The 25,027-nt window shown below is 36.9% G+C and overlaps 1 protein-coding gene across 1 annotated transcript in view; it reads right to left on the bottom strand.

Annotated features, from left to right (window-relative positions):
- NRXN1 (neurexin 1) overlaps positions 1–25,027 on the bottom strand; it is a 689,266-nt gene that overhangs the window by 597,156 nt on the left and 67,083 nt on the right. The window contains exons 4-5 of the mRNA XM_073791370.1: positions 13,316–13,699; positions 6,187–6,390 (exon numbers count right to left, since the gene is read on the bottom strand). Coding sequence (XP_073647471.1) covers positions 6,187–6,390; positions 13,316–13,699 — 588 coding nt within the window. The remainder of the gene's footprint in view (positions 1–6,186; positions 6,391–13,315; positions 13,700–25,027) is intronic.

The following is a 25,027-nucleotide window of genomic DNA, read 5'->3' as shown; positions in this document are numbered from 1 at the left end:
ATGTCTCAGTCACACAGTACTATTCAGTCTGACTTGGCCTCTTTTGGTAATAACTTGGTAATGATTAGTTGGTATTTGTACACATTTCTATAATAATTATTTTTTGTAGAATCATCTGTAATTTGTCTTTTTTTCATTAATTCAAATAATTGATCTTTATGTCAAAAGGACGTGACTAAACAGTCCTTTTTCGTCTACCTTTATTGAAATACCCTTCACTGTCCAGGGAAGACATTTATCTGCATTAAAAGATGCTGGTTCTTTTAGCAACTCCCATATAAAATGATTTTATGATGGTAGACTATGGTTCTCCATATTGGAGTTGACTGGGGAGGCAAGAATAATCTGATTGCCCTGGACAGAGGAGGATGGAGGGCCATATAATAACACCTCTGTGTTCACCTTCCCATCTGTGAATCTGCAAATACTGACCTAATCTAATACCAAGTCACAGATAACAAACATATTTTAGCAATGAAATAAGCTAATGGACATCAATGAACTGAGATTGGTCTGGGATTGTGTGCAGAGACATTCCATTTGTAATCGGAGAGATCAAAGCATACATTTTGACACTGACATGACTGCTATTCACAGAGACGGTTCTTTTTAAAAAGTACCCTTTCCGCACATAAAAATAAGCTTTTGATTTTTAAATAAAAACAGCCTCTCTCCTTCCATTTAAAGATTCTTGACAGCTTTTCCTATGGGGCAGGGGAGGAAAGGTGGCAACAAAAAATCTGACAGAGATGGTCCCTGGAATTCAAATCAGCCCTTTCTCAAAAGGACCTTAACAAAAGGCTTTCCCCTGGCCTGTGCATGGAAGATTCCATTGCTGCATCTAAACTACTGACACAAGAAGGGCTGAAAAAGAAACGCATCTGCCATCTCCTAGTCCCAGAGGTCTGAATACATGCAATGCAGCTAGACCTTCCACCCTCCTCACTTACTACCTATTCTTCAGCAGCAAAGATTGGAGAGTCTGATGCTTTATATATTTTCTTTTCCGTATCAAGTAATATCTCCTGTAAACTGAGGAAGGGAGGGTGGAGGGGTGATGAGAAAGGATGGAGTGACTACAGGAAACAGCTGAGCAATTCTGAGTAAGTGTAGAGAAACTGGAGAAGATTTCCATTCAAAATTAATAATTTAGAGTTTAATATTCATTCTCAATGCAAGATAATTTTTATGTTACAGTTTGTATACTTCCTGTGGAAATTGTCTTAAAGACATCAATTGAGGTATTCTTATTAAGCTCAAAACACAGTTGATGTCTTAGGTATGGTATAATTTTTAGACGGTGGTGGCAGAAAGTTGTGATTTAGTAAATGTACATTTCAGTTTCAGACAGACTTATGGCTTACAGAGGATAAATGGAGTAAGTCAATCTTTCACTAAACTATAAGTTATACTGAGATACAAGTATTTTATTTATATTTTTTACTGGGTACAAAACGCAGTCCAGGTGGACAGCTCTGCTTATTTATCACTGTGAGTTAGATTTGCATTATTTGAAATGTAAATTCCTCCCTCTCCTCAAAGTTGAGTAATGACATGAATTCTAGATGGAACTTGGAGTTCTGGCTACATCTGCCCACTATTCCCCAAATAAAACAAAGGCAAAGGAAATGAAAACATTACCTGATCACTGAATGTGCTTTCCAGTGACTGCTGTCAAGTTAAGGCATTTGCAGTCCTGTCCGAGGTGTGCACTGAAAGCTCACAACCATTGGTTTCATCCAAGTAATTTAAGTGTAACACACATTCCTTAAAAAGGGAAAATATCCACTAACCAGCAAAAACCTTTGTCCTCAAAGGTATTATTCTGTGAAATATCCAGAGAAAATACTATGCTTAATATCAGTCTTATAATAATTAGCCAAATGGAGAGAAGGAGCTAACAAGGGTAATCAGACTATAAACAAGTATTTTAAAAAACCATTGATAGAGCTGAGAACACAGAAGCACATTTGATGGGGTTAATTTCCATTAAATACTAGAGCTTATGTAGTTATATTCTGTAAATAAAAACCTATGCTTTATTGTATGCCTAATATAAATAAAATTATAGCAGAAGTCTAGAAAAATAGTTTCCTCACATGGATTTTCTAAGGGAGAATCAAGAACATCTTGATTCCAGGGAGAATCAAGAACATCTACGGCTGCAGTGAGTCACAAATCTGGCTTTGGGAAAAGATCTTGTGAGTTGCCACCTTGTCTGCATCTATGCTCCAGAGCTGAAAGCTAACTGGACCATGGTATCAGACTTCTAAACCTGTGCTCCTTTTCAGAGAGTGTAGTAAAGATGGGGTTTGACAAGAGATGACGTATACTTGAAAAATTCTACTTGTGTTAGAGCTCTGAGAGATTAGTTCAGGAACTGTATTCTGTTTGAGATGATTTTTATGCCTGTATGATAATATAATAATTTATTTTTTCATAAATCATGATTCAGTTACCTTTTTATTGCTATGATTGGAAAGACTGGCTTTTATTCTGCTTTAATATGAATATTAAAATATTTTAAGACAAATCTGAGTTGTAAGAAGCACGGGTATTTGAAATAGCATGCATTTAATTAGATAAAGCTTCGTGTTTTTGTAAGTTGGAGACCGTCATTTTATTCCTCAGAGGATGACTTACTGACATTTGGAAACACAGCCAAAGGTTTCGGGAGTAGACTCCATCAACTCACATTCAGCATTTTCCAAGGATATAAAAAAAATGTTTTACTGACTATGACAGTGAAAGATTAGAAGCTTGTTAGAACCATTTTAGTTAAATAACTAACAACTTTGATATATTAGATGAGATTCCTCAATGTGGTCAGCACAACCTGGAAAAGAAAAACCTAAATATTTACGTAAAGAAATAAGTTTACACTTCAGATAATGCTACAACTCAAAATAAAATCACAGTCCTTACATCCTTTCAAGTTCTCTAGTCCAAATCAAAAAACTCAGTCCATGCATCTTTTCTAACTCATCATTTGGCATGCATATCACAGATTTGAAGGGTTTGGGTTATTTTTGCAGATATATGATTAGGATGTAAAAATTCATTATGTAAATAGTCATAATGTACAAGAAAAAACTCTTTAGATAAGTAATTTTCTGTATATACATAAAACTTGGAAAAACACACATTTTCCAATGTAAAATTTTGGTTGAATTTAGAAGGGTTTAATAGTAACTTTCACATGAAAAGATTTTTTTTTTTCTATATTTGAGTTAAGAGATAAAAACAGAAAGTGAAGGAAATAAGATCCCCCACAGTATTTTCTCCTAATTTGGTTGTGAAGAGAACTACTGGAGTCCAAGATCTGCCAAAATACAAATGCTATTTGCTTTATCCAAAGGTCTACAGAGACGTTTGCACCTTCTGTTACAAGATATTTGTCACCTCTTTTCCCACTTAGAGGTAGGAACTGAAGCAGGAAAGTCTTCAGCTGGACAGATTTCAAAATGAATTTTTACAACCCAGATGATGGACTGGTATACTTCAAGAGTGATTTCATGAGTTTTATAAACGGCTTTCTCTTGCTGTCTTTTTTTTCTTGACTAGCTACATCATAATGGAGGAATAACATTTTAAAAATTTTGAATAGGCACTTACTGGAATTACAGTTAATCCTGATACAATCTAGATGGGGAAGAATAGATGAAAAATGAAAATTTATCCTTCAAGGTAATAGCTGCAGACATCCAATAAAACACAGTCCACCCTTCCGGGGACAGACACATGCAAATATGGCCACTCCATATTGTTTATTCTTTACATCTAGAACCCAGATTCATTGTTATAAAACTGCACCATTGGAAACAACAATTAGAAAGTTTTTTAAAACATGGCCAATTCAAACAAAGCTACATGGTGACAAATCTAAGTGAAATAAAGAACTGTTAACTGTCAAAGATGCCTGGCTTAGACTGGCTGCAGCTTTCTCCCCATCTGTGAAAGAACAAATCATTGTTTTCAATATAATTAAAAAGTGCTCCGTCACAATGGGGTACAGTGCAAGCTCAGCTAGGCTCAGACATCTTGAACCTCCAAAATCTATTATCCCACAAAGGCCAACAGAATCCTATAGAATTGTCATGGTCAAATGGAGAGCTAGTTGAAATTGTTCTCATTTCACCCTAATGTATTTTTTATTATTATTATTTGCTTGGGCAAAAAAGGTAAGAGCCAGGTGTTAGCTGGATTCCGTGCCTTGTATTAATTGGAGGAAGAAAGAAACAACTGTTCCCTTTAGAAACTCTAGTGGCTAAGGAGTAGTGTCATTCTTCGGAGCACACACACCTATCCCTCTGTTAGGAGCTAACAATGTTATCTCTGCATAGTAAGTGTCATGGTAACTACTGCTATCGATTTTCCTTTTTCTGGACTTCCTTCTTATATAAAATCAGATTCCCTAACAGAATGTCTAATCTGGATAACACAGACTGTGATTATAAGGGTTATCTTTAAAGGATCATGTGGCATGTTTTATGTTTATTTTATATATAGATAAATATTTGTTGGTTTTGTTTGTAGTATTTAATGCCTTTGGGGAACATGAAAAATACAAACCTAGATTCTGTTTCCATATAGCTGAGTTTGTCATGTGTCGTCAACCGCATCAGAAAAGTGGTTGCAAACAGCCAAGGATCAGCACCTACACAACTCTTTCCACAGAATGCTTTGCTGTTGGAAAATTCCCATGAGCGAGCGTGTCCACCTCCCAGGGCTAACAGCCCCTTTACTGCAATTAGGCAATTTTGATTGACTTGTAGTAACCTATCATTGTCACTAGAGGGAACTCTAACAGAACTGTAAAAGAGTACTATGTGTTCTTTAGTAATCTTAAAAAAAAGTCTTATTATTGAACTTAATTTAACTAATATTAATTGATGCAATTGTATGCAATAAACTACCAATGAAGTAATTTTATATTTTATGAGCTACTATTCTGCCCAACATAATTTGAAAATGTATGTGGGGTTTTCACAAATGCCTTACCTCATCACATTTTACTACTCTTTTTGTAAATCTATGTAGTCTTGAATTTTATTTTTCTCTCTGTTTATTCATTATTGTGTGTACTCAGCACTTCCAGGAAATACAGTAAAACCTCATTAATTTATACTCCTATTATTTGGAGTTAATGATAATATTGAAATGTACTGGGCAGAATATTTGTAATCCTTCATTCGATATGAGTGGAGATCGCCGGAGAAAAATTAAACAAATTATGAAAGGCCAAGTTTGGGAAGAAAACTGATTTCAAGTAATTTACTATACAATGATGGCACAACTAACATGAAATAATGTGCTAATTATGGATAATTCTTAACCACCCATTAACATCAGCCTACTAAGACCTTTCCTTAAGATTTTTCCAGCTATTAATTTGTGTTTTTGAATGTAATTGAAAACAAAACTGCTTATAATTTTTTTTTCTTACAATTTAGACTTTTTCTTAATTCAGCCTGGTCTTCCCCCAGATTGCATCCAGTGTGGTGAGGTTTTACTGTAGTGACTCTTTCTGAATGCTACAATCAAGCAGGAAAGCATTATTTTTCTGTAGAAGAGTATGTGTCTTTAGTGTTCTCATGGCTGTTTGCTGAGGGCCGCAGACTTTGGGCATTGAAGGGTTGTGTATTGCTGTTTGATAGCAAAATATCACCACACAGTATTTCCAAACAGAAAAGATGGAATACCACAAAGGTAATTATTCAAAGGAGAAGCCCAAGGAGTAGAGAAAGAGCAACTGTTGATCTAGATCACTAAGTAGAAATTTGACATTTTATAGCATATGTTATCCAAGTAAAAGTTGGTGTATTTTTGTCTTATCTGAAAGGATTTCACCTATAACCAATCAGAGTGCCAGTCAATATAAAAGTAGGAAATTCAGTTTGAGGCATCGTTAAGCCTGAACATTTATACTTTCAATTAACCTCATTAATACATATGGCTTCCCTTTTAAGAACCCTCAGTGGTAGGAATCACAAAACAGTACATTATGTTAATGAAATAGGAACAATAAAAAGATGTCCCCCAAACCTAAATGAATTTAAATAATGGAGATGAGACCATTAAGTGTTTTAACTTTCCATGGCAAACAGGCTACTTGATAAATGTTCGCAGGCAAAACTGAACAAAAAGTGAAAAGTGTTAGTTCAATGGGGGAAGGCGAGTTGTTACCTAGATTGACCGTCAGTTTCACACGTCCTGCGTCCAGCTCCAGGCGGAGGGTGTCTGCTGAGTCTCTGGAGGTGGTTGCCATGAGAATGCCATATGCGCGTTGGGACCGAAACCGTAAGGATACATCCTCAGCCTCTGTGTGCATCACCAGCGGGAGCTGGATTTTCATAAACATACTCCCATCATAGCTCAGAACCGTTGCTTCTATAGATGGGAAATGAATATAAAAGCTCTTGGTCAGTTTAGTGCATTTATACTTTGAAAAGGAAAAGCATGACCTATTAAAGGTTTCCATATAGAACACAAGACACAAACTCAGCTCATCTTCTTCTGAAATGAGCAAATTTTTTTTTTTTTTAAACTAGAAAGAGGAGTCACAGGAAAGAGAACTTCCTCTGTGAAGTATATGCTAAAGTCCAGAAGCAGAGGTGGCTGCACTTCCCTTTCTGTACCCAGAGCACTTTCTACGTATAGCATTCATCCTGTCAGATTATCCATGTTCGTGTATGCATATCCCTTCTCAACAGCAGACATCGTCTTTTTTTGTATAGCCATAGCGTGAGCCTGGCTTGAAGCACCAGCAACTGTATGTGCACGTTTATATATGGTCAGGCCACTGATCAGCTCCGTGAAATTAAACTTGGTTCTGCATCGTTCACCTGCAAAATGAGAGGGTGCTACTAGAGCATCTCTAAGGCCTTTACTTACCCAAAAAGCCCACGATTCTAAGAAAAGTTATTATCATCATCTTTTTCATAATTTCTGCCCTAATACAATCAAAAAAGAAACATTAAAAATATGACTTAAATATAGGATTCAGGCCAACACTTTTCCGGAGGTGATGTTCAAAAACAGAAGAAAACAGAAGAAAAAATGATATTACCAAACAACAGGTAATGCTTCTTCTGAGTCATTATGGTTAACAAGGTAATGCATTTTTACAAAGACACAAACTGTAACTTCATTTGAAAGTTCATTTGCAGATAAAGGGTAACTTAAAGCATTATCTGTAAGCACCACCACGGTGTTCCGAAAAAATTAAGCTATCACCAAAAAGTCAATAACTATGTACCTGGGTAACATTGAGTAAGGATGGGGGTGGGACTGAGAAGCTTGTGTGGGTGTGTGCTACTGAAGGAAAATGGATTGCTTTAATGGGGAAGTTGCTTAATGCTGCATTAAACACATAGAGAAGCGAATAGCAAAACTGTTGATCTCAAACTGACTGTTTTAAGAAATAGCACCCCTTAATGTTAAACACCATATGGTTGTGGAACCCTGCAAAACAAGTATGAGTCATTTTGCTTTCCCATGGGTTCTGATAACGCAGAATGCCATTTAATAAAAGAAAACCTACCTGAAATGAAAATAAACTAGGAAATTCTCATTATCTTGCCTATTTACAGCAATTAACTTTACTGATGAAACCATGCTTATTATGAAGACTTTTTTTTCGAGTTGTGGTTTTGAAAGATTATCTTCCAAAAAGTCAGGAAAATCAAGTATTGCTTGTAACAGACTTTAATCATTAGTTATCTTCGTGGGACTGAATGCACATCCAGAACAGGTAAGTGCCCAGGGCTCCAGAACTCTGCTCCAGGGCGCTTCTCTTTTCTCTCTACCTCTTAAGGGATCTTGGTCAACTCACAGGCTCACTCCCCCTAATACTTATTAACAGCCCTGACTTCTCTCCTGAGCCCCATCAAACATCCATCAGCCATTGCCTATGTGACATCTCCAATCTGAATAAGATACACACACCAAAAATGAATAAATTCAACATGTTCCTGCCCCAGTGTTCTCCATCTCAGTAAATGGCTTAACACCATTATTCAGACCTTAACCTTTCTGCGTTCTCTATTACCCTCTCTGCCACATCCAATCTATTGGCAAATCTGCAAGTCTTGCAGCCTCTGATTCCAATCCATTTCCTGAATCAATCAGTTCTTGCCGCTATAGTACCTTAGACTCTGCTCTCATGTCTCACCTAGACCACTGTGATAGCTCCCTCAATGGTCTCCCTACTTCTACTCTTTCTCCCTATACACAGCAGCCAGGCTAAACTTTTAAATAAGTTGATCAGATTCAATAGCACTTCATTGATTCAACTGTGCACACCCAACCCCCCCACCTCCATCCTTCACCTCCCCACCCCTCGCCAATAGATTCCCACCACTGCAGTTAGAATAAAATCTGTATTCCTTTTATTAACCTATAAGGTTGTGTGTGATTCGGCCCCTGCCCATCTCTCTGGCCTCAGCTTTTAGCAGGTCCTCCCTTGTTTAGTAACCTCCAGCCACACTGATTTCATCTCTCATTCAAGTATCGGCACTTGTGGAACCTTCTGTCTTAAAAGGTCTCACCCCTAGATCTTTATATGGCTTGTTCCTTCAGCGTTCAGGTCTCTGGTCAAATGTTACTCCAGAGACGCCTGCTTCAAATCCTGCTTCTAATTCCCCCTCCAGTTATTCTATATCTACTTACCATTTCTTTTTTTAAATTACCATTTCTGATTTGTTTGTATAGTATAATCTGTCTTTGCCTTTTAGTATGTGACAGTCATTACAGCAGAAGCTGAGCTCTGCTATTCATTGCTCTATCATCAGCCAAGTGCACCAAAAAGCGCCAGGCAAACAGTAGAGCCTTGATAAAATTGACTGAATTGACAGTTGCACTTGATACTGAGGATATATGAAAGAGCATATTTCAATTTGAATACCATGCATACATAAATACTCACTAATGAGACTATTTATTCTGTCTATTGTAAGTGAATCTAATTTTGGTAAGGTAGATGAACATCCCTTAAAGTCTACATTGAAAGCCACAATTGTGCCACAAAAGACAGACTAGGAGAGGGGTCTGTTTACCAAAACAGGGGTCTTATGGCTAAGCACTGACCTAAGTACTGAGAAAATAAAATATGATCCCCTTAAAATATGGTGGTTCTACCTCATATCACATATCTCCATCATATTTTTCCAATAAGGTTTCCCTAAAGAAAATCTAGTAGGAGTTGCTCAAAAAATAATTAAAACATGATTGTAAAGCTGTAGTGAATACTAGAAAAAAAATGCTTCTAGTATAATCTTAAAGAAATTCAATCTCTACCATTTCTCTTCCTAATTTATAGCCAATTATTGTCCATATCTATAAAGCAACAAATATTTGAATAAAAATTTAAAAGCCATTATCAATTGTTCAGTTACTTTGGTGTTATACAGAGAAAAGGGCAAAAATATTTTTAGTTTTCTCTTATTTATTTAATCTGTAAATCTAGTCTCTATTATTCAACAATCATTTTTTTAAATGATCTCATATTCTTCTATGAAATATAGCTTAATTTGATTGAAAATTAAGTAGAGGGAACATCCTTTTAGAAATATAGATGACTGACAATGGATCATAAATATTGTATGAAATACAATCTAAAGTAAAAAAAAAATCAGTATCATTGGCCTTTAACATTCTCTGAAAAACTGCAGGAATGAAATAACAGTAAAGTAATAAAACTCGAGTGCCTCTGAGTTAATGTTTAATTAGACAAGAAATGGAAAATGCAAAGGTTGTAGTCTAGAGTTGCCAAATAAATGGTAAACAACATTCTGACATTTGAAGGTTATGCTCTTTGGCAGCATCCTTTAAACATTAGTAAACATCGCTTAGAACACAAAAGAGTTCTTTAAAAGGCTAATTCTAATACAGTACTTCCCAGCAGGAGAGAAAAAGTTTCAACTTCATCCCCTCCATCTCCTTCCCCCTTGTCGTTAAGTTTGATAAATTTGCTTTTCTGTGTTATTCCTTCTTGTGGTTTAAAGTGTACACCTGTGCTCAGTTTTGCCGAAAGGCAGTCACATATTGTGGTCAGCGATGAAAATCAGACAGGGAGCCAAATTATATTGCTCTGACATCTGTCCCTCCATCTGCTGGAGTTTTAACAAACAAGTATAAAGTAGACCTCCAATGATACCATATACATACAACCAAGAAGGATTTCTATAAGACCAAGTCTCCACAAATTCTCAGTTTAAAAAAATAAAGCAGGAGGGAAGGTGCTGAATTCAATTTATATTCAATTGGACATGACTTCTATAGTACTCTTCTTTATGGGATCAGTGCACATAAAACAAAATACTATTTTCTTATTTGCCTAAGTCAGCATACACTCTGATCTTTTTAATAAACTCTTCTGCTTACTTAATGAAGAATGAAGATTTTCTATGTGATTGCAACATCGTTCCCCATGCTGCAATGTCCAAGGACTTGAACATGCTTCTTTATAAATTAACATTTATTGCTCAATAATAGCAAAATAGAAACTTTATAAATGCCTTTTTCTTTTTTTTTTTTAAATTTCAAGAGTTGTCAGTCAACTCTTATGTGATCAACAGCTTTATGTGATCAGAGTATATGTGAAGAAGAGCCACAGTCAAAGCTCTCTCTTTTGAATTGGAAACCCTGAGGTTGGACATGATCTTGTGTTGACTGAACTAGGGCAGAGCTGGGAACTGGACAGAAGCCAGATTTTGTGGTATTGAGCATGACAAGCATCCCACATAACCCTTGTTCTTGGGAGATGCCACATGTGAGCAAGAAAATTAATTCTGAAAAGCAAAGACTTCTCACAGTACACTGGGTAGTCCAGAAACAAAAACCTCACAAAAATGACTATTTTCTCTCCTCAGTACACAACCAACCTGTATTCAAAGAAATGTGCAGAAATTTCCAGCCACCTATCAGATAAAAATGTATGTTGAATCCCAGTGATGAAGTTTGCTACTAAATTCTCATTTGCAAAGCTGCACATGCTTGCCACCCCTCCTTCTAATTACTGCAATATATAAATAGTTTCTCTCCCTCATTCTGGTTTAGGAAGCTCTACAATTTCCATTCTTGTTTCTGCCATATGTAGTAGCGGAACATTGCCACAGGGTGGCACACCATGCATACTTAACTGAAGGCCTTTGTAATGTGTGTGACAGTTCAGTTATACCCTTTTCTAGCTTCACTTAGCAGGAGGCATCAGAATAAGTGACAGCTTTCTGAGTGATTAAAATGAAAACACCCTGCTGATGCAGGGGACACGGGTTTGTGCCCCGGTCCGAGAAGATCCCACATGCCGCGGGGCGGCTGGGCCCGTGAGCCATGGCTGCTGGGCCTGCGCGTCCAGAGCCTGTGCTCCGCAATGGGAGAGGCCACAACAGTGAGAGGCCCGCATACCGCAAAAAAAAAAAAAAAAAAGTGAAAACACAATCTTAAATCACACAGGTCTGCTAATCTCACATTATGCCTAACTGTAATATATCTCGCAAACTTTGTCACTTTGTTGTTGTTGCCTCCTTTGGGAAATTTCTAAAAACTATACGACACAAACAAATAAACTGAAATTAGAACGGAAAATGTGCAGAGAATATATACCTTACAAACAAAACTATGCAGAAATAATTAACCTCTAATGACTATTCACAGGAATTTCAATTAAGTACTAGGAGAATGAATGAATCTAGGCAATTAAAATATTTATCTATCTATGGACCTATCTCATTGTACAACCCAGAACAGTGATAGTATTTTGGTAGGTAATTTAAGATCATTATTAGATTATTAGGTCATTATTATTGATTTTTATATTGATTAAGCTGATGAACCTCCTTATTGAGATAAAGAATCAAAATCACATTTAAACTTTAGATTCTGGAAAAGAAATACTTCTCTAGTAAGTGCTAGCTTAAGTAAATTAAACTATTTCAGGAATGCAGGGTCAAAAAGACTGTGTATGGCTTAAAAAATAAATGGCAGGGCTTCCCTGGTGGCGCAGTGGTTGAGAATCTGCCTGCTAATGCAGGGGACACGGGTTCAAGTCCTGGTCTGGGAGGATCCCACATGCCGCGGAGCAACTAGGCCCGTGAACCACAACTACTGAGCCTGTGCATCTGGAGCCTGTGCTCCACAACAAGAGAGGCCCCGACAGTGAGAGGCCCGAGCACCGCGATGAAGAGTGGCTCCCGCTTGCCACAACTAGAGAAAGCCCTCGCACAGAAACGAAGACCCAACACAGCAAAAATAAATAAAAATAAAATTAATAAACTCCTACCCCCAACATCTTCTTTAAAAAAAATTAAAAAAGTAAATGGCAGGTACTTTTAGGCTAAATGTCTAAGACAGCAATGTTATCTGGGGCATGGGAGGACATGCAACAACTCGTCAATATTTTTTCATATTGATTTTTTGTTCCACTGTTGCAAATGAGTGACAATGGGTATAGTGACTAAAGCATTTATTTGAAACTCTTGGGTCGATGAAAGAACATACTTAGACATATGTGTTCTGCTATTTCTTCCTTTTGTCTGGTCTGCAAATGAGCGGTGACAGATATCACACTTTACTTTTCCTTTAACCCTATTCTCCTTCTAATGGGAGAAGAAAAAAAAAAAATGTAGCTTTGCCTCCTGCAAGAGAAGGAAAAAGAGGCACCCGTTCAGAGCTTCCACAGACATGCTAAGCCTTAATATCAAATTGGTAAAGGAACCTCTACCAGTTGGGTCAGTTGGGTCTTAGGCAAAGGTAAGTGCCTTTGAAATTAGGGTGCACTTCTGAAAACGCTCGTATAACGTAGATGGTTTAAAGTCACCTTACTCTTCAAATTTCAAACTTGAGAAGGCCCACTAAAGTGAAATGACAGGCTCAGGCGATAGTGTCAGGGAAGCTGCAACTCACAGCCTAGCTTGCTTCGAACGCTATTTTTGACATAGATATTAGCACTAGATGCCAAAAGGATGTCTAATTCATTCCTTTTTTTACTTTCTAGTGTCTTGAAATTAAAAACTGGGCAAGAGAGAGAGTGATTGTCTTTGATACGTCTTAGGCCCATACCCTAGAGGATCCAAAAGACCCAACTATTTATTTATCCCTGCAATACACTTAAAAAGCTGTGTCTTCCCAGAATCAGGCCCTTTGAAAATCATTAAGGACTCATCAGTAACACACGTCAGGTGTGGCTGCACAGCTTGCGGAGAGTTTACTTCCGCAGAGCATACGTTATGTTTCAATGGTCATTTAAAGTTTGAGGTCCACGCTGAATACGCTTTTCAGCTCAGGGGAGTCAGCAGCTTGGATTTTGGAACCTTACCTCTCTCGCAGGACCTGCCAAGATAGCCTGTTCCGGAACAATCGCAGACATATCTGTTCCACCCATCCCTGCACATGCCGCTGTTTTTGCAAGGGTTGCTAAGGCACGGTTTTGCTGTTTCCCTGGAGCAGGACGGCTTCACTCCAGCAGTACTTTGAACTTCAGCCATTTGCCGGATATCTTTGCTCTGGCCGTCAATGAACAAATCTCTTATGCAGCCCACGTAGCCATAGTTGAGCAGCGCAGTCCACACCTCGGTGGGGAAGATGAGGCCGGCCTTATTTTCTGGCAAGCCCCCCAGGTACAACTCGTCATCCAGGTCCAGAATCTCACTCTCGCCAGGAGCAGTGTAGGGCGTGCGCAGAGTGTTGACAGAAATGGTACCTGTTGCAAAGACAAGAGAGCACACAGGTCTTTACAGCGTGCAACCTGTTCTGAATATCACACTTTCTCTCCTGCATCTGCCTGAGGGTGAACTCCTTGAGGGCAGACATTTCTTATTTTTCTTTCTATTCCTGGTGTACTTCCTAGGGAAATGAACAGAAATATGTGGAATTAAATAACTTTAAGAATAAGGCAAACTGTCATTTAAATGGTTCTATTTCACTTTGGGAATGAAAACCAAAGTATACAGACAAGGAAGAGTGTTTGTCAGCCTCTAAGAGTTCAGGGGAAAAATGAAGGAAGGAAGGAAGGAAGGAAGGAAGGAAGGAAGGAAGGAAGGGAGGGAGGGAGGAAGGGAGGGAGGGAGGGAGGGAGGGAGGGAGGGAGGGAGGAAGGAAGGAAGGAAGGAAGGAAGAAGGGAAAAGGAGGGAGGGAGGGAGTAAGGAAGGGAAGAGAAAATGGCATTCTTACCACTCTCTAACATTTCAGCCAAGATGGAAAGAAAGGAAGGGTGGAGGGGAGGGTGGGAGGGGAGGGAGGGGTGGGAGACAGGAGGGAGAAAGAGAGGGAGAGGGAAAGAGAAAGAAAGAAGGAGAAATTGGCATTCTGCATCACTCTCTGGAAAAAAGTCAGACTCTCTTTGGTTAGTGTTCATTTTCAAAGCAGGTATGCATCTGCAAACCAATGAAAGGTTGTGTTGTGCCCCCATCCTTAACTGGCTTCATTGTTTTTATTGTACACAACACATTGACAGATGATCTAGGTCAAAACCTGACTTCATCACACTCAGCTGTATGAATCTATTGCTTAGCCTCTATGATCTCAGTTTACTCATTCATAATATGGGCATAGTAACATGATCTACCTCATATGAGTGTTAAATAAAATAATACAGGTAAAGTGTCTGGTTTGTAGTAAGCACTACATAAATGCTGTCTATCATGATTCATCACAAGAACCAAGTCAAATTGGGTGTTTACTATTTTTTTAAAAAAAACAAACTAGTTACTTACTAGTTACTTACTTATCTAAAAAACAAACTAATTACTTATTGACAAGTTGTTTTTTCTTCCTCACTCCAGTGTGAGGGGAAAATAACTCTATTAGTTTATAAACACATGGAAATCCTAGCCTTAAGCATAGGATGAAGAGGTAGACATTCACATGGGATTATTTGAGGATCACAGAAAAAATTATATATTTATGGAATCCATTAAAAGAAGAAAAAAGAAAGACAGCAGGCATTTTCCTGATCAAAACTTTCATCCTGTACCACCAGATTACTCAAAATTCCACTAATATTCTACCTTCAGAAAGATCTTTGTAAAAATGCAAATATGATACCCGAAAAGGACACCGCATTGACCCATTTCCAGATTACCCCAGATTTCTTTCTCAGGTCTAGACCATAAAGCGGACTAGGGACGTAGAGTCTAACAAGAGAAAGTGGATTAGAAGCCTCAGGGATTTAGAGTGCAGACAACATGGGAGAGGCCTGAAGACAGAAGATGGGGTACAGAGGTAGAGACAGAAAGGGAAGGGAAAGGGTAGTGTGTGTAGAGGGTGGATAGGGAGATGCATTTTAGTTCTTTCGCCAACCAGCGAAGGCCCACTCCAAATGGAACTATGGCCCGTGGTGAACGTGAAACGTGCATCTAAGCACACAGGGCTGCCGGGCCCTGCACTGTCCCCGGGAGACTCCCAAACCCCAGCAGAGGGGTGCTCCTCGACATGGGCAGTGTAATGGGATCTGTCTTTGTGAGGGAGAAGGTCATGGAAGCCGCTGAAGGAGACCATGTGCCGGCCAAGTCATTAAGAAGACATTCGTCTCTCTAGACTTCCACAGAAAGAAATGGAAAAAGCTCCTAGGGGAGAGACACTCAAAGGCATTGCTCTTTTGGCCTTCCGAAGAGGCGGGTATAATAAGGATTTTGGAAGGAGGCAGCAAAAGGGGAAAATGACAAAGTGCTTGTTTTTACTGTTCACATTTGTGCAAGTGTCTAGAAGAAAATTCATTTAGGAACATACAGGAACCGGAAAATCCCACTTAGAAAAATATTTTAAAAATCATTTAGGGGAAATTAAATATATAATTTTGAGAGAGAATGGTGACACTTTTCTAAATAGAATTTCATTACACGCATTTTTAACTGTTCAAAATGCCCTAAGAAGTGAGTTGAGATGATCCCTAACCTCTGCAGCAGCTAATGTAAGTTAGAAAATGATGAGAAAGAGTTAAGTGTTAATGACAAAAGGTAAGGTGGACATTAAAAAAAAAAATGTGGAAAGCAAAGTGTTGTATGCAATGAACACAGTGGCTTTTAGGTTTTTAAGAAAAAAGAGAGAGAGATGCCAGCTCCTGTTTTCCGATTAGTTCAAGAAGACTTCCTAGAAATGAATACGTCATATTCTGAGACAACAGCTAGGAGACACAGAGCAAGTGAACAATGACAAAGTTTTACAAGAGTGGGGATATATCTTTAAAATATGCAATTTTTCCCATATGCCTTTTTATTCATGGAACAAGCTTGATTTAGCTCAGGGAGGGGAAAACACTTGGAAAAACTGTCTTGTCCTTTTTTGTGGTGTTATAATTCTGACACTAAGGATACTTGGAGGATTCCTGAGATGAGGGCATCCGGTGGCTTGCATAACACTCAACTCTGTGTCCTCTGCATAGCTTGCAGAGCTCGGTACACTCTGGAGTTTCCATATTCAGTGTGCCTATACTCTCGGGGCAAATCTGCTGCCCAGTGTTTCAGATACTCATCGATTAAGAGTTTGTCTGACAGAATGGGGTGACCAGGTCTTGTAGTTTTTATTTATGGTGTGTTAGTGCCTGCTCTGAACCAAGTATCTAAGTTCAGATATGTCTCTATGATGTGCTCGTTGTGGCCAGGGTAAGCTATTCACTATAACTTTGTGATTAGATTAGAGCTTTCTGATCACAACACCTGAAGTTAATCCACAGGTGTCATGTGGTTTACATGTAGCCCAGTGCACACACATACATACACACACACCATGCACACACATACACATACACACACACACTGAAATAACCGTTTAACAGGAAAGTATTTAACTCTACTACCTCTGAGGCACTCAAATAATGTTTTCTTATTAGATAAGTTTAGTAATACAAATGCTAGACATGATCCACCAACCTGATTTCAGAACCAACTAGCAGGCTGTCACCTATAGTTCAAAAAACACCGAGAGGGTACTATCATAAAGGATAAGGTTGTTTTTCTCATAGCTCCTTTTCATCCCTTTGAGAGATGGTTTTAAAGTTCTCATGGGAAGAAGAAGCCACGAAAGGTGGGAGAGGAAGCAAAAGAAATATAATCCTAACTTCAACTTCAAGAAGAATTAGCTCATTAATTTGGCCCCAGATTCAAGGTATGGAGTCTCAACGAGCAAACGCATGTATTAGATATTATTGACTGTAATATTCTGCAAACAAACATAATAGAATGGAACAACCATGACCAAAAATCAGCTACACGTACGCTCTAGATGCTTTGCCAATTCACTTATATGTTAGAAAATCTTTATAAAAGGGATGGCAAAAAAGGGAAAGGGCAGAACTTGAGTGGGAACAGAAATGATTATTTTTATATTTTGAAGATTCAAAGAGTAAAAATTTATTTGAAATAATAATTATATTTTATTACTTAGTCAAACTCAAATAGAGATTGATATTTTAGCCTACACATGTGCAAATATCCTGAAATACTAATATTTCTGGTAAGGGATTTGAATCCCTAATTCCTTAATGATTTTATTCTTGACATGAAATCAAAGGACATTTTCACCTAAGCAAAGGACTCATCATAGAATCACTGAATCCATTTAAATCAATTTAACACTTACATAGGACACTGAAATTTCAATATTAAGGTTCTCAAGTGCCTATTTCATTATAATCGAGTTATAAAGGCAGTGGTTACCAAGAAAACATGAAATGACTATTTAAACCTTATTCATTGATCATTAAAGATGAGTAGTTGCCACAACTGTATATATCAATAGAAAATAAGCATTTTCCAAAATTTGGGGTATGACTACATGTAAATAAATATTTAAGAGAAAACAAAAATCTGAGTATATTATTGGTTTATCCCTCTATCTTTTTTCCAGGAACTGCAAATATTGATGTGTTCTCTTTGGCATAGCTTGATTATTTTACACATTTTACCTTCTTCCACTATAATTATACGTGAAGTTTCTGGCAAATGAAACAAATATTTTATGTAAAACATTGCTATGTCTGAGCTATTATAACTTGTAGATGGTAGTCATATTTGGGAACTTACTTGGATCAGTGTTTCATGCTTCAGTATTGAAGAATCTGAAGCACTCTGCTGTGCTATTTTGCTTTTAAAGAAATGAAATTTCAGCTAAAAATAAATATATTTGTGTACATAGGACTTTTATCATCTTAATGTAGAAATCACATTAACTTAACATTTAAACCTAGTTGTTTTCATGGCATGTGCAAGGTAAAACAAAAGTGATAAATAGATAAGGTAATATTTATTTAAGAATATTCATAAGCATAAATAATATAAATTCACATTTTATGTAAAAGTATACATAAAAGGGGGAAAACTGTTGAAACAGTTCTTAGTTATAAAAATAGAAATCAGCTTCATGATTTGATCTGGTATTTATAAATTGTTAGCCTCTACCCTTTTTCTCCTCCAGTTTTTCTTGGCTATTCCATTTCCAGAAGATTAGTTTATGGAGTGCAAAGAAACGTGAAGCAAAAGGTGAGAATTAAAATAAGTTAATTTGGTTTCAAGTTTTAAATTACTGCAAAAGTTTAAGTGATTGGGAAATGAGGGGGTAGAAGATAGTGCGCTGTAATAGGAAATGATTTTGCCTGGTCAAAGGAAACCAATTTTCATGTTCTAGCTTTGCAACTAACTAGCTGAGGAGCTTAGCCAGATAATAGATTCATTAGGCCTCAATGTGGCTCTTATGCAAAATAAAGGACTTGACTGGATGGTCACTAAAGTTCTTCAGTGAGTAAAAATTTTTGAAATTACCGCTTAAAATAATTTTAGTTAAATATAAATTGTATCTATCTACAATTCTGCTTCACCTCTCATTGCAGAAGATAATAAGATGCCACAAACTTATAAATTTACTTGTCAAGTTTAGTATTCTATTAACAAATCCAAACTCAGTAAAAAGGCATAATATAAGTGATAAAAGCAGAATGAAGCACTGATTGCAGGGTATGATGCAAAATGCAAAATACATAAGTCCCATAAATAGATAGTAAAAAAAAAAAAGACAAAATATTAATAATGGGAGTTTTGGAGTAGTGAGATTATGAATGGATAGTTTTCTTCCTTCCTTACTTTCTTTTTCTTTACTCTTTCTTTCTTTTTAGTTTTCTAGGTCTTTTTAAAAACAATTTCATGTACTAGGTTTATAACATGGACTGAATAAACTTTGCTTGAAAACAAAACAAAAACAATCTTAATATTCTGTTTTCTGCTTATTACTATGTGTTTCTTGCTTACTTGGATTACTGTGAGCTGGGAATTTCAGAAATTAAACAGATATATGACAAAATAAATCTTGGAGCAAAATTTAAAAGTTTGATATTATTTAATAAAGGCCAAGAGAGAGGAGAAAAGGGTAACTCATATACTGCAGATAAGAGTGTAGACTGAAACAGTCTGTTAGTAAAATAACCTGTCATTATCTTTAAAATTAAAAATGCAATTAATCCAGCAATTCCAATTCCCAGAATCTATCCTACAGAAACTCTGACCAATATGCATAAAGATATAATATGAAGACTTTCATTATAAATTAGCTTAGAACAGTGAAATTTTTTCAAAAGTAAAAAGTTAAATGTCCGTCAATAGAGGAATGATTAAGTTAATATTGATATATTCAAACTAGGGATATCTGATGTCACTACAAAGAATGGCATAGAAAAAGTTCTCAGTATTTTTTTAAGTCACCCAATAATTGGTGAAGAGCGATCTTGTTTATGTAAAAAAGAAGCTCTACATTTATTTTATATGTGTAATTATATTTACAGATATGCTGGTGCATAGGAAAATATCTGGGAATTTTTCAACACCAAATTATTTTACCTACGGAGGTGGGAGTGAATTGGTTAGGGGAGTGTGTGGCAAAGGAAAACTTTTCACTTGTGTACTTTTTGAACTGCCTGAACATTTTCACCAACAGCACATATTTATACGTCACAGACACGCCATGAATTAAGCACAGGCACATGTACAAACACACATACTCGTAGCAATACATGTATACCTATGAGTTTTAAAAATGATCATAGACAATGCTGGGAAGTTGTAAATATCAATCAAGTGATGTGTTTTGCAGCAGTTAAACTACTATTTTGCAGAAATTCCCCAGATTTCCACGCCGCACTCCGCAGTACCTGCCACTGCGGCTGGTGTGGTCAGCTAAATGCCTATTTCTTGAGGATGCACCTGACACCCTAGTCCAGGGTCTGCCCCTTGGCTGGGTGGGCCTGGAAAGGAGATTTAGTGAATTTAGAGAGAGAGGTTCCACCTCTCAGAGTTTGATATTTACCAAGCCCATAAGACCAATGTATAAAATAAGAAGGCCAAGTTATTCATTCTCCATGAGAAATTAACTGTCACAGGATATGGAATGTTTCTTTAGGGAGGTCAATTTATACTCCAAATGTGTATTTATTCATTTATGATGGGAGCTTTAATAATATCAGCCTAGGATGTTCTGACACCCCCGCCCCCATCTCAATTAAGATGACCTGCCTCTATCTCTGTAGCGGGGGTGAAGTAGTCAAGTCCCTTGGGCAGTGCTTACATGGGTACCGCCAATGTTTGTCTCTGTGACTTTCTTTTCCACAGACACTGTATATGGTAATACATTTGAGTCCTACAACCCTGCAAGCCTGGTTAAGGTGCCTGTGCAAAGCTCTGCTCTGATTCTCAGATGCTCTTTTCACAACTCACAGAGAATAATTTTTGTTACTTGGGTACTTCTGAGTAAAAAAGAGTTTATGACATCATATTAACCAAATAGTCTGAAAAAGTAAGTTTGTACTTCAATTGTGACTATATAAAATATACTTACATGTTAAAAAACTAGAGGAAAATATGTAAAACTGAAAATGGTTTAAACGGGAGGGGAAGGCAACAGATGACTATCTTCTTTTAAAACACATTCAGAATAAATAAATAAATATAAGGATCAATTTAATAAAATGTAAAATAACTTTATGCAAAACTGACTCCATCTAGTCATTAGCATAGTCAAATAATTGATAAATTATTGATAAGGTATTTTAGTCTTACCGTGGATGGGTAATGGTTTATGGACATGGGTACCAAATAAAGCATTATACATTTACTTAATGTTATTTCAAATGTCTGCAACAGGCTACTAGGTAGAAGCATGGGAGGAATGTTTATAATCAGAGGGCCAATTCAAATCAAGGCCTAAATGGAAAAATCGTCTAATGGTCATTCAAGTAGAAATGTGTAAGAGTGGAGATTCATGAATGGTATACACAGAAATCAGTGCTGGTAATAGATAGCTAGAAAGTGCTGTTCACATCAAACAGTGATTACTATAAACCTCTAATTATGTACTTGGGAGAGAGCCTTTGCTTTTCCCTCTGTAATTTGTAGTTCTTAAACTGGAACTCTATGACTTCAATTCAAATCTCAATGGCTTCTTAGCTGTTAAATGTGGGCTTACCCATGAATAACTGCTGATACAATCTGCTATACCCTGCTGTACACAAGTAGAATTTGACAAGAATAATGAGTTTTCTCTTTGATTTCAATGTGTAATGATGGTTTGTAAAAAAAAAAAAAAAAAAAATGACTGGTAGTTTGCCGTAAAAATACTTGAGAGGATACCCTTGACTCAGCCAAATAGCTTAACACAAATTTAAACAATATCCATGCCCAAGAAAACAGTCATTAACCTCCTCCTAATTTTAGCACAATTCATGCTTTAGTTAAATACCTGGGAAGCTGTCTTGTGTTGAGTTTGGGAGCAAAAGAGAGGCAAAGGGGAACCCTGGAAAGGGAGGAGGGGTTGGTAAGAAAATGTTCATTTGCACGTCCTGCAAAGTTTGCAGAGTCATGAGCCCCGTCAATCATATTTATTAACTCAGTAACTTAGGGGTTTGGCTCTGTTAAGTAGCTATACCATCTACGGAGCATATCCACTTTTTGTGGCACTCAAACCATACACTCTGATCCACAAAATCAGGCTGGCACTTGGTATGGTTCCTCCTTTGCCAATTTAGCGCAGGATCTGAAAATGCCACTTGTGGCTTAGTCCACTTAGCCTCCCACGGCCCCAGTCATAGACTAAGCCGGCCATGGAAGAAACTACACTGTCCGGAAAGACTGAGACCAAACAGTAGTAGTCAAAGTTTGGGAAAGTGCTTTTTTCTTTCCCCACGTCACAGGATGGAAGAAGGGACATATAACCCAATACAATTAATTGTGCTGAAAATGAAGCTCTGGAAAAGTATTCAGATGAAGACAATATTTCTTATCAAACAAAGGGCTCAGGTACCCACCTTTTAGTGAACAAAGGACAGAAGGGCAGGTAACCAGAAAGGTGGACATCCTGAGTGACTATCCTCCTCCTCAGTAGCATGCCTATCCCAGCCCTCAGCAAGAAGTGAATGCTTTCCCTCAGGATTAATGTTCCTTCTACCTACGTGTTTGCTAAATGATACAGGGAGCTCAGGAACAAGCAGGAATAGCAGTCCTGTTCTCATACAAGGTTGTCATTTTTGTACGAGGTTTATCACAGTTCTCTAACAATCGTTTAACTTCCTCACCGCAGTTTTTTTTGGACATCTGGGTTTGGAGGATGGAACTGTATTCATAAAGGAAGGACAGCACCTATTATCCTATATTGTTTAAACTGCTTTCGGGAAGTAATATAATTCTTTAAAAAGTTGTATTTACAACTAAAAGAGTGCTATTATTCTTCAAGAGTAATGATGATGTTACTATTTTTAGAATATTGGGGTGGGTTGGCACTGAGCCATTCACGTTTTTATTCTTTATTTTTTCTTACACCAAATATGTATTGAGCAACTGTTATTGCCTAAGAAAGCACTGGGATATAAACATAAAGAATATAGTCCCTGTCATACAGGGGTTCCCCTTATAAAGTGGGGAATATCAAAAATTCAGTCTGTCTACCAAATACAGTTTTAACACTGTCTCTGATAAGACAGCCAAAATTTATTAGCATCAAATTAATGACCATGGCTTTTAGTCCTATTTACTTTAGTATGGTCAATAAGAGAAGGAATAACTCTTACGTCTGGGCTCCCTCTACTTTAATAATGGAGATAACACGGCTCATTAAATGTTTTTAAATATTCAGCTAAGGGGGATCCCAGGCAAATCAATAGATAATGACCTTCATTGTCTATGAGTCAGAAATCAGCCCACATTGCCCTCTTGTCATATAAACGTTGTTTCCCACATTATAGTAAGAGTAATGTTCATATAGCCTCTGAATATAACTGATGTGAAAAATGGATGAAACTATTTCTTGAAATTCTATGTTTCTTAGTTTTAACTGAGCAATAAATCTTAGTATTTCACCAAGCCTAACTCAGAAATATCCTTTAAGTAAAATAAAAGCTAGTATACTTATTCATTCAATCTTTAAAAACCTACTTTATACCAAACCAATGTGCAAATACAGAACTTAATTAAAATACTATATATAAAATATTAACAGCTGCAGTTATTAAAATTACATTAAGCTCCCTTGAGCTAGGCCAACATAAGGAGCTCTCTTTTTTTTTTCAATTTAGTAAAGGCAGAACTTGGTTTAATGAATGAGCATTGGTTTTTATACTGTTTGTTCCAATTCACTAATCTGAAATCATAATCGAATAAAAGTACTTTACCATCAAAACACAACCAAGCATACTAAATCTTTCCATTGGATTCTGACAAAAATCCCACATTTTGTTTATCTTCTTTCTTACTGCAAATAACACTTTTTTAAGGCATCTCTTTCTTCTTCCCATCCAGCATTGAACTTGGTAAATTAAAGTTGATATTTTCTGCTCTGGCCTTTTCCAATGAGGGAATAAACAGGGCAGTTAATAAACTTTTGGTTATTTGGATGCATTAAAGAGCTCAAACAGCAAAAGTAGATTTTCCTCAGCTTAAGGATTAAGGTATTTATCTGATCCTTATTGTAATAGGTCATCCAAGGAACTTAGGAAACTAATTAATTGCACCACCACTTAAGACTGGCAAGAAATATCTAGGTATAAATCATCATTATCAAATGAATAATGAATGGTTTTATTTTCCTTTTTATATCATTTTGCATTTACTGAAATTTTGACATTAACCATGTATTTCTTCATATAGTTAGAAAATACCTCATTGATCTTAAGTGTAGTATTTTTTGCCCCTCTGAACTTCCAAAAGATATCCACTTAATTAAACTGCTATAAAGTCTGACTAAAATTATATATATTCTTAAAAGTCATTTTCAAAATTTTATTCTAGATGTATTTCAAGTCAAGTGATAACATCCATTAGTTAATATTTCAAAACACAAGATTAGTCCATGTTCCCATCCTCCTTTTAAGTCTTCTGTCTGAAGGTTCTTAAGTAGCAAATTAACTGCTAACTCTGGCAGAAACAGGCTGGGGGAACTCGCTAAGCTCCCTAATCTACTTCCACATTTCAGAGCAAGTAAACGTTATTTATTCAGGTCTTCACTACAAACATCCTCTCCTTCCCCCACCTCACATGCAGGACTCCAGAAAAAAGAAACGTGCGGCGAAAGGAAGCCAGAGAAATGAATTCCTGTTGGTGGAATTCCAAACCTCTTTCACCAGAAAGGGAAGCTATTTGGAAGGCAGCGGAGTTTTGCCTGCATCCTTGAAATCCTACTGTACTGATTAAAGTGTTTTTGATACCATAGACCCACCTTGGATAAAAAAAAGTGTACTGTATTAAACTAAGGATTTTATATATGAATCATTGAAATTTTTTTCATATTTTATATTTGCCACTTCAAGCACCTCCAAACATCCAATGAGACAAGAGATAATTGGGAACACAAGAACACTGAATTTTGTCATTTGCAAATTCAAGATAAAATTTCTTGCAAGATTTGGCACTTGATTATCCATTTAACGTTCATTTAAGAAGTTATTCTAGAAGCCATTTGAGCATTTGGGGTTTGATGCCCAACTATGATGATTAATTAGCTCCTTCTGATTCTTTTATGATGTGAAACAGAAATAATAACAATTTCTTCTACCTTAAAGAC

This window comes from Tursiops truncatus, chromosome 14 (assembly GCF_011762595.2).
Source record: "Tursiops truncatus isolate mTurTru1 chromosome 14, mTurTru1.mat.Y, whole genome shotgun sequence".
NCBI lineage: Eukaryota > Metazoa > Chordata > Mammalia > Artiodactyla > Delphinidae > Tursiops > Tursiops truncatus.
This window is presented reverse-complemented; position numbering and strand designations above follow the sequence as displayed.